Source organism: Brassica rapa, unplaced genomic scaffold (genome assembly GCF_000309985.2).
Source record: "Brassica rapa cultivar Chiifu-401-42 unplaced genomic scaffold, CAAS_Brap_v3.01 Scaffold0013, whole genome shotgun sequence".
Lineage (NCBI taxonomy): Eukaryota > Viridiplantae > Streptophyta > Magnoliopsida > Brassicales > Brassicaceae > Brassica > Brassica rapa.
This window is the reverse complement of record NW_022609959.1, coordinates 57,501-68,298: the sequence shown is the minus strand read 5'-3', so window position 1 is coordinate 68,298 and position 10,798 is coordinate 57,501. Positions and strand designations below refer to the sequence as shown.

The window sequence follows — 10,798 nt, the reverse complement described above, 5'->3', positions numbered from 1 at the left end:
CCCGCTGTTTTGGGGTCACTTTTCTCCCGAGAGGGTCCGCGCTGCAGTCGAAGCTCATTGATCTCATTTCAGTTCGTCGATTGATGATGTATTGGGGGTGTTTTTTGTATATACCTCCTTGCCTGCTGTCTATGCCACTGGGCAGAGCAGTGGTCAAAGGCTGACCGAGATTGAGGATGATGCAGAACCGACCGTTGAGGATCCCATCTTTGGTGGGTGAGAAGGTAGCGATTGGGCGGACCGATCCTTTGCGTCGATGGTTGAATTGGATTATCGATTATCTGTTTTTAGCCGAGTGTGGGCTTTTAAATTTGGATTTCGTTTAGGCCTAGATGGCCGTATTTAAATTTCTGGGACTGGCCGTTGGTGGCTTCGAATCCCCTTACCGCTTTACGCGGTTTTATATGAATGTTTCGTTTTTCAAATTTTCCTGAGTAGGTTCGAAGTAAATATGAGCTGTCGCCTCATATTTAATTCCGATGAGACGTTCGATCTGTTGGTTCGTTCGTGATTTTTTTCGTAAAAGTTTACTTATTTTTACGATTTTTGAGAACATTGAGATACAAACGGAGAGACATGGTTTAGGATCTCGTATCTTTTAGATATCATGCCTTGAGATGTTTGAGACCAGAGCGTTGGGTTTAGGGCAAGACCTAGGTTTACTTTCGGTTAAGGTTTGTGCGGTGACTAGCCGACTATCGTTTTTCATGTTGAATTTCTTCCTGACTCGTACCGATTTAAAGTCCGCGATAGGTTCTCGGCTTATATGACTTGTATGGTACGAATCGAGCATCTTCTCAGAGTCAACTGGAAGTGCTAGACCAAAATTTTGGATTTTTGTTGTAGCGCGCTTTTGTCCTTGTGCTGGACGTTTTGAAGATCAAAAGAGTGATTGAATTGCGTTTGTTTAAGACGGCTAGCGTGTTCGTCGGGGCCAATCGACGAACGGGGTGTAAGGTTTTGGTGGTCGCGTTCGGACAATTTGTTAGTATTATCCTCGAATTTTAACTTTTGCGACGTCTCGCAATTGTTTAGGGGATTATACGTGTATCCTTGCGTGTTTGAAAGATGATAATTTTTACGATTTTTGGGCCGGATGAGGCCGCAGACAAGAGTCTTAATGTTTCCAGGATGAGATCCTTGACGCTAGTTACTTCCGAGAGCTCTCCAGCGAGTAGCTTCGCGGCCAGTCTTGCTCCCAAGACTTTGCAGTTGGTCGTGGAGTGTCCTCGGGATTGGTGGAACTCGCAGAAGGTGTTTTCGTCATACCCTTGATTGCGAGTCCATGTGTTGCCCGTGGTCCGGCCCTGATCCGAATTGATCACATAGTTATGCGCCCCCTGAAGATCTTCCCCCTCGTGATGGACGTACTTGTCGTTACGAGAGTTCTTCTTTTTCCCTTTCTTATCCTCGTCTTTCGAGGATGGTCTTGCCGCCTTATGTTTTTGCGATAAGACTTTAGTTTCTTCCTCGACTATGATGTAGTCCGTCGCTTTGTGGAGGGCGTCATTGATCGTTCGCGGTTTGTCGAGAGTTATCCACTTTCTGAATTTCGACTTGTACCAGAGCGTCTTTCTCAGCGCGTCAATGGCCACTTTGTCGCTTATCCCGCTGACCCTGGACATTATCAGCCTGAACCGACTGATAAACTCACGGAGGGGTTCATCTTCCCTCTGGGAGAGACTCAAGAGATCAACATCGGAAGTTTCTCTGTCTAGGAACACAGAGTACTGTTTGAGAAATTCTGATGCGAGCTGTCGGAAACTCCCGATGGTGTTGCGACGAAGGCGTGCGAACCATTCGAGCGCTGCTCCTTCAAGATTTTTGACGAACAGGCGGCAATAGCTGGCATCTTTTTCGCCGTCCTTCAGTCTTGCTCTTCCCATCGCGATGTGGAAAGCCTGAAGGTGCGCTTTTGGATCGGCCGTACCATCGTACTTTGGTACTTTGATTTTTCCCGGATCGGACACCCTCATGTCCGAAATGCGATTGGAAAAGGGGGTCTTTCGAGCTCCTTCCAGTAGTCGATCGATCTCGGGGGCAGCACTAGTAGCATGATGGATTTAAGACATTACGGCTCTCACTTCTGCCGCAGTCTTGGTGATGTAGTCACGAAGATCGCGGATATGCGATGTCTCGTCAGTGGATTTCCAAGCTTGTCGGCGTTTACTACGAGTGAGGTCGGTTTGCTTTTCAGCCAGCTCCTCTTGTTCGTTCCAATAGGCGACTTCCTCTTCTTCCGTCATTGGTTTTTCGAACAAGGAGCCTTCCCGAGCGGATCGGCTTCTGGTCCTTCTTGGATGTCTGTCGACGTCCTCGTCGGTGTCGTTGGAGACATCGCTAGGATCCAGGTCAATGTGTTCGGCTTCGTTAGCCTCCGAGTCCTTTGCAGGGGGCGGAAGATTTTCAGGGTTCCCCTTTTCGATGGGAGATTTCTCGCTAGGGTTTTGACCGGAAGGTCGTTCCCGCGCGACTCATGATCTATCGAGTGGGGTAGCGAAGTCGAGCCTCTTCCCGTGGATCTTGGTGGTTCCGCGGGGACGGATTGCTTGGGTCCTTTCCGTTAAGGTTTCAACCTGTTTGGTCAAGGTATTCACGAGCTTATCCTGTTCTTCCGACCTTTTCTCATAGGTGGCGAACATCTTTTTAAACTCCTCGAGCGTCGCGGCGTTGGCTTGTGCGTTGGCCGTGGATACGTCCGCTACTGAAGTGTGGAGATCGGTGCCGCTGCCTCTGATAAGAGGAGTTTGCACGTTATCCGCATCGTTAGCTGACATGTCTGATTGAGAGTGATGTGGCTTTTGCGGGTTAGATTGATCCGTACCCCCCCCCCTCCTTCTAGCGCCAAACTGTGGGAACCAAAATTCGCACTGTCGATTTTCGTTTAAATAAGGAAACTAGGAAAACCCTAATTTCCCAGAGGACCCGGATATCTGCTAATTACCACACGTCAAGCAATCAGAACACGAGAATAACAACGATAAAGAATAAGAAATCGAAAAAGAGAGCAAAGAAGATCTTATTCCGAATTTGCTTATGAGCGTTTACAACCAGGTATAAGCATGGGCTCAAGAGCTGTCGGCAAGATTCCTAGTTCTAGCAACCCTAAGACGGCTAAACCTAATTGAGTCGCATCTCGAAATAACAAAAACGGAAAATTGCCTAAATTGCTCTAAGTGCTAAGTTTGCTCTGAAAAAGTTCTTTTTATGCTCCTCGCCTAGGACTCCTTATATACTAGCTCCAAGGTTGGTTTACGCTTTTACTCTTCTGCCCTTAAGCCGTCATAGCATAAAATGGAGATATTCCATTTTTCCCGATCTTCACAATTATCTTCAAAACTTTCGTATTTATCCGCGGAAACTTGACATTTATCCTTCCTTGTGGACCAAGCGTAAACTGTGCTGCGGTTTACGGGCTTTTGGTTAAGAAATCGTCGGATGGGCCTCGAGTCGTGTTTTAGGTCCCTTTGGGCCGTCTTCCAACTCGACACGTTTGCTACTATTTATTTTGATAAAGAACGAACTTTCCGCGGTTTCTAATCCGTGATGTTTGATCGATGAGTTAGAATAGCGGAAAGGATGGACTGAGGTTGCTACAGTCTTCGGGAGATAACATTTGAAGGTTTGACGAGAATGCACGGATTGGTGTTGTATCGATCACTACACAGCGACAGAACTTTGGCTCGAGCCCGGTCGCTACGTAGCGACCGAGCGGGACGAGCGCTCGGTCTCTACGTAGCGACCGAGCGGGATGAGCCCTTGGTCGCTATGTAGCGACCTAGCTTTGGCTCGAGCTCGGTCTCTACGTAGCGACCGAGCGGGACGAGCGCTCGGTCGCTACGTAGCGACCGAGCTTCGGCTCGAGCTGGGTCGCTACGTAGCGACCGAGTGGGTCGGACGTTCGGTCGCTATGTAGCGGCCGATATCGGCCCGGACTTGGTTGCTACGTAGCGACCGGACGGCGTGTATGCACGGTAATTACGCAACGACCGAGCGTGGTTTGTTTGGTTTGAATCTTCAAGGATACTTCTTCGTAAAAACTTCGTATTGGTTATATTTTACGAAAATTATATCTTTCTTTTTACTATCTCTTTTGGAAATACGATCTCCGAGGATTTCGGGTGGTAATTCCGTCGTAACCGTTTTTGACCCAACATCCTCGATGATCAATAATGATCTAACCACTCGTGAAGAGTGGATGCTTGTTTACATGATTGCTTTATTTTTGCATTGCATATTTCTTAATATAATTGATCCTTGTTGCTTAATGTTTGATGCATAATGGGGGGATAAATAATTGTTAGGAAACCCGACTCACTGAGCAAAATAGTTGCTCATTAGACTCTTTGTTTTGCAGGTAACCCGTAGAAGTAGGTTCCATTTGGGATCGGAGGAGCACAAAGCTGTTGGTGTAGATTTGCTACCTTTTGCAAACATGCTCGGCCGAAGTTCAAAACCATAGTTTTGAACTTCGGCCGAGCATGTATAAAGTTTTGATGTGGTTGAACATAAAGTATATGAATAAGAAAAGGTTTATGAAATTCTTGGATTCCATATGATACTAGTCCTAGTCCGGGACGAACTAACTAACGGTTTCAAACTCGGGTTGCAAAGCCTTAACTTGGAATCGCTAGGAAACCCGTTCTTGGACATATGATCTTAGGATTTCAGATCTGATCAGGGAACCTAAGATCAAATGTTCGGGCACGTGGTAGTAGTATCTTTGATCTGGTTAGAGTTCTTTAGTTCGTCGTGCATGTTCTTGTTTGATTGGTGCATGGCAAACTAATTAACTTTTATTTATTCCGGATCCGGGGTGTTACAAAACCGGTTCTCAACTGCCTCCAACTGCTCATGTCCCTGTCGGTTCTCTATCCTGAAGCCAAGGCCAAGCCCTTTAACTGACCGTCCATACCGTGGCCGCACCATCTAACCGAACCACCATAACCATCCTTGTAACCGCCCAACTGTCCCGGACATGAACACTCGGCCCAACTAAGTTGAGCTGACTGCTAGCTGGTCCCAGCTGAGTGAGATAGTCCTTCTAGCTCCACGAGCTGATGCATACTGCCTGCCCAAGCTCGGCCGCTCCCATTAAGCTTCCCTGAGCTGCCCAAGCTCGGCCACTGTCCCGTCCATCTCCCACATCACTCGTCCATCTCTATTAAACCCATTCCTTCTTCACCCTGGTTAAGTCTCAACACTTTGATGCCCTTAACCCTATGTCGGAGCCATGATACGCTTGTGTACTGGTCTAATAACCTGACTGGTGCGTCTCCCGCACCATGGCTCGTCCCAACGATTCTATTTTGGACCGGGGACATGACAAGTCTCCCCCACTTGGGATGGATTCGTCCTCGAATCCTCATCATGTGTTTCCTCGCGGACCACCTGATCATACCACTAAGGATACTCGGCCTTCATCGTTGCCTCTGTTTCCCAAGTGATTACATGCTTTCCATTGTATTCCCACACGACCTTGATCATGGGAATGGTCTTCTTCCTTCTTGTCTTTTCTGTTCGGTCCACTATGCGGACCGGCCTCGTCTCTAGAGTCAGATTCTTATCCAAATCCGTGGGGATCTCGGGTAGTATTATGTCCTGATCAGACAAACATTTTTGGAGTTGGGACACATGAAACACGTTATGGAACGCATCCATGGCTGGTGGCAGTTCCAACTTATAAGCCACAGCCCCAACTCTTTCTATGATTCTGAACGGACCCAAGTACCTAGGGTCTAGTTTTCTTTTGCCAGAAACTCTAGCCCTCCCTTTGAATGTGATCATCTTGAGATAGACCAAGTATTCAACTTCAAACTCAAGATGTTTCCTCCGTCTATCTGCATAACTCTTTTGACGATCATGTGCTTCTTTCATTTTCTCCTTTAAGAACCTTATATTCTCAGTGGTTTCTTCCACTATCTCAGGACCCAACGTGCTCCTCTCCCCCACTTGGGTCGAGCATAATGGCATCCTGCAAGGCCGTCCATACAGTGTTTCATAAGGTGACATCCTAACGCTAGTATGGAAACTGTTGTTGTAGGCAAACTCGACCAAGGGTAGATGCTTTTCCCATGAGTCGCCCCAATCCAACACCACGGCCCTTAACATGTCTTCCAATGTCTGGATTTTCCTCTCTGACTGCCCATCCGTCTGAGGATGATAGACTGTGCTCATGTTCATTCTTGTTCTTAAGACTTTTTGAAAAGCCTGACAGAAGTAAGAGGTGAACCTAGGGTCTCTGTCCGAGACAATACTAGCCGGCACTCCATGCAGACGTACTATCTCGTCCAAGTAAATCCTCACGATTTGATCCACTCAATCTCCTCTCCGTATTGGTAAGAAGTGGGCCGACTTGGTTAGTCTGTCAACCACCACCCAAACCGCATCCTTTTGGTTCCTGGTCGTAGGAAAACCGGTCTCAAAATCCATTGTGATGTGATCCCACTTCCACTCTGGTATGGGGAGATTCTGGAGCATACCACTGGGCACTTGATGTTTGGCCTTCACAAGCTGGCAAGTAGGACACCTCGCCACCCACTCGGCCACATCTGTTTTCATCCTTACCCAGTGATAGTACCTTTTTAAATCCTTATACATATTATTCAGCCCGGGGTGGACTGAGAACATTGACTTATGCGCCTGACTCATAATCTCTTCTTTAAGCTCCTTGCTGTTTGGAACGCTTACTCGGACATTCACCAAGATTGTTCCGTTGCTTGTGATGTGATACTCCGTCTTGTCGTTAAGAGCCACTTTCTGCAAGTTCTCATCCAAACTCTGGGCCTGCTGAATCCTGGTAAGTAGATCGGCCTGATCCACTGCCTCTAATCCCAATAGCTCATTATGTCCAACCAAGGTATTTAGATGTAGTGACCGAACCATCCCTTCTAGTTCATCCGCTTCTCTTTCGGCCGAGACCTATGCCCGTCTCCGGCTTAAGGCATCAGGCACTAGGTTAGCCTTGCCTGGATGGCATGCTATGTCCAGATCATAATCAGCAACAAACTCCATCCATCTTCTTTGTCTCAAGTCAACTCAGGCTGAGTGAAAATGTACTTCAAGCTCTTATGATCAGTTAGAATCTGGACTTTGGCTCCATACATATACGATCTCCATATCTTTAAAGCAAACATCACGGCCGCCATCTCTAGATCATGGGTCGGATAATTCCCTTCATTCTTTCTCAGCTGTCTCGAAGCATAAGCAATCACCTTCCCATGTTGAGTCAGGACGCACCCCAACCCAGTGATGGACGCATCTGTATAGACCACATAAGGTTAATCTGCCTCCGGCAATACCAATATTGGTGCATTCGTCAGCATATCCTTTAGAGCTGAGAAACACTTCTCACACCCTTGATTCAAGGCAAACTTCACATCCTTGCCTGTAAGTCGTGTCATGGGTTGAGCCAAACTCGCAAACCCCTTGACATACTTTCTGTAGTAGCTGCCAGCCCTAGGAAACTCCTAACCTCAGTAGCATTCCTAGGCTGCGGCCAATCTCGTATAGTCTGAACCTTCTCCAGATCTACTGACACGCCCTGATCAGACACAATGTGTCCGAGGAACCCAATGCTCTTCTGCCATAAACTAGACTTGCTTAGATTGGCAAAGAGTTTATGTTCCCACAAACGTCCTAGTATGGTCCTGAGATGCTTCTCATGGTCTTCCTTGTTTCTGAAATATACAAGTATGTCATCTATGAAGATGATTACAAATTCATCCAAGAAATCTCGAAAGATACCATTCATCATCTTCATGAATGCAGCTGGTGCATTGGTTAGACCAAATGGCATAACCACAAACTCATAGTGGCCATACCTGGTCCGGAATGCCGTCTGCCAGATATCATTAGGCTCAATTGGGATCTGATGATACCTTGAGGCTAAATCAATCTTGGAAAACCATTTGGCCCCTTTGAGCTGATCCCACAGCTCATAAATTCTGGGTAATGGGTACTTGTTCTTCAGAGTAACCCTATTCAACCCTCGGTAATCAATACACAGCCTGAAGCTACCATCCTTTTTCTTCACAAAACGAACTGGTGCTCCCCAAGGCAAGACACTTGGTCGTATGAACCCTTTGTCCAACAACTCTTCCAGTTGCTTCTTTAGCTCGGCCATCTCGGCCGGAGACATACGATATGGGCTTTTGGACATTGGGGCCGTCCCTGGTTCTAGTTCTATTATGAACGGGTCAGCCCTATCAAGGAGAATGCCCTGTAGTGCCCAAAACACATCCTCAAACTCTTTAACCAGCGGAATCCCACTCTCAAACTGCACCCTTCCTCTGTGACAGTCCAGAGTGGGCCGGTTCTATCCAAGCCAGTCCATGCCTAATATCACCTCATGATTCTTAAGGCAGACAACAACCAGATCCACATGCATAACTCTATCATGGATCACTGTTGGGATATCCTTTACTCGCCCTAATGAATGCATTACTTGCCCACCGGCCGCATTCACTATGCAAGGATCATCCTCCGTTCCCATCTGGAACAACCCTTTTCCGATCTTATATGGGCTCACAAAGCTGTGTGTAGCTCCAGTATCAAACAGTATGTGTGTTTTCACACCACCAATACATAGGGTCCCTACATAAGACCCCTCCCCCCTTTTCTAATCATCTAATCCAGTCTAAGTTTCGTACCATGCCAATCTACTGAATTGAAAAAGAATGGATCTAGAATGTTACTAGTGATCGCTAGGAACGGTCCAGCCTCTGCTGCGTCCTTGGTCAGTTCATACACACGCGGTGCTAAGGTCTGACCTCGGGTCTGGCTTGGCTTGCTGGCCTCCCCACGTCCTTTAGCATCAGATTGCATCTTGGGACATTCCCAGCGTAGGTGTCCCGTCTTGCTGCAGTAATGATAGCTTCTGGGGTCACTCCCCGAGCCCTGTCCACGGTTCTCTGACCATCCAGGCCAGTCTCGAGCAAAGTACCCCATCTTGCCACAACGGGTGCAAGCCCCCTTTGCCTTCCAACACTCTCCACCGTGATGCCTTCCGCATGATGGACACTCCGGCCTATCACTTGAGGCCTTGCCCCCTTCGGCCGTGTCCCTCTTTCCCTTCCGGTCGCTTCCGGATCCACTAGAAGCCGTGTGGCCCCTAGATTTCAGTTTGGCCTCTTCGGCCAAGTTAGTCTCCACCATAGCCATGCGGTCCACCAGTTCAGACACTGTCTGGAAGTGAGCAACAGAGCAATAGGTTCGAAGTTCGACCCTTAGGCCTCGAACAAACCTACGTATATGTACCGTCTCCTCCTCCAACTCCTTACCCACATATCATTTGAGCCGGTTGAACTTCTCTTTGTACTCACGTACTGTCATGTGTCCTTGAGTCAAGTCTAGGAACTGAGACTCCAGACGGTCCCAAGCTTCAGCTGGGAAGTATTTGTGGTTGAACTCCACGTCGAAGTCTGAGAACCGCTCAATTGTCCCATTGGTGTGTTTGTCCAGAGCTAACCACCAGTTATGTGCGTCACCTTCCAGGAAGCGAACCGGAATGTCCTTCCTGTACTCCTCTGCGCAACGAGTTGAGCTGAAATTCCGAGCCAATCTGCTCTCCACTCGTTTGCCTCAATGGGATCAGAACTACCAGCAAACTGCTTCGTACCCAGCTTGGAGATGTGAGCTAGAAGGCTCAAGTAATCCACTCTCCTAACTGGACGAGCTGGTGGATCGATCTCCATTACCTAAGCTTCGACCGTTGGTCGGTCCTCGGCGGTCCTGACAGCTGTTCGAGCTACTTATGCAGCTGCACGAGCTACACCAGCTGCTGTCCCAGCTGTCCTAGCTGCTCTCTGAGTTGCCTGAACCGTGGCCTGAGCTGGGGTGATCTGGCCAACCGATGAGTTCACAAAAGGGGTAAATGCCTGCGTGAAAGCCAACATCTGAGTGCCCATGGCCTTAACCACATCCATCACCTGCACGGGAGGAATCACCTTCCTCCTCCCGTCCCTCTTCTTATTGCTCGCCCAGGTTATCAACCTGAACCTCAGTAGGCAGGAACGTCGCTAAGGGTTCCCCGGTCACCTCATTAACCAGCCCCGTCTGGGTTAGTAACACTTGAGTGGGGTTGGCCCCATCTCATATAACCGGTCCAGAACCACCAGCGGCTTCCTTGCCCTTCCGGGACTTAGTCCGCTTAGTTCCCATAGGCAAAAACACTTAGTGTTAGTCCAAACGTATAAAACTCATCTCATGATTAGAACTAAGCAAAACAACATCAAACTAAACAAACACAAATAACCCGTGAGACCCAGCAGTCGGATGTGTGGTGAACACATAACCCAAACCAATCCTTGAATCAAACTTGCTCTGATACCAACTTGTAAGACCCGATCCCGGCTCTTAAGCCCAAACTGATCTGCGGCCTTAACCTTTCAATCTAAGTCCTAGTGAGTCAAGTTTTAAGTCTTATCTTTCTAAATTCAATTCAATTCAACTGAGGTTCAATAAAATAAATCTAAACAAGGAAACATAAGGGGCAAATCAATTGTATAAATATAAACTGAGATTCATACATCATTCTTAGGTCCGTCCTAATAAGTTATACACACTTAGTCTAACATAAGTTCACAAGTTGCACAATAGGCTATCAGTATTTCACATCTATCTACAATGACCCATTCACCACACATCTTCCCATGGCCTGAGTCCTCATGGTGCCTTTCCTTTACCACGGTCCATGTCCGATCCTGAAACCACACAAGACACAATGCACATTCATAAGGCCGATATCCTAACATCAAGTCTAGATAAGCATGGTTCGGCTACTTATAATCTATAACCT

At 47.6% G+C, this 10,798-nt stretch overlaps 1 protein-coding gene across 1 annotated transcript; it reads right to left on the bottom strand.

Annotated features, from left to right (window-relative positions):
- Positions 1–5,403: 5,403 nt before the first annotated feature.
- LOC117129535 lies at positions 5,404–6,885 on the bottom strand. Its single transcript, XM_033282967.1, has 2 exons — positions 6,493–6,885; positions 5,404–5,601 (listed from the first exon to the last, which is right to left on the bottom strand). The coding sequence occupies exons 1-2, from the start codon at positions 6,883–6,885 to the stop codon at positions 5,404–5,406; spliced, it is 591 nt and encodes a 196-aa protein (XP_033138858.1).
- Between the last annotated feature and the right edge of the window lie 3,913 nt (positions 6,886–10,798).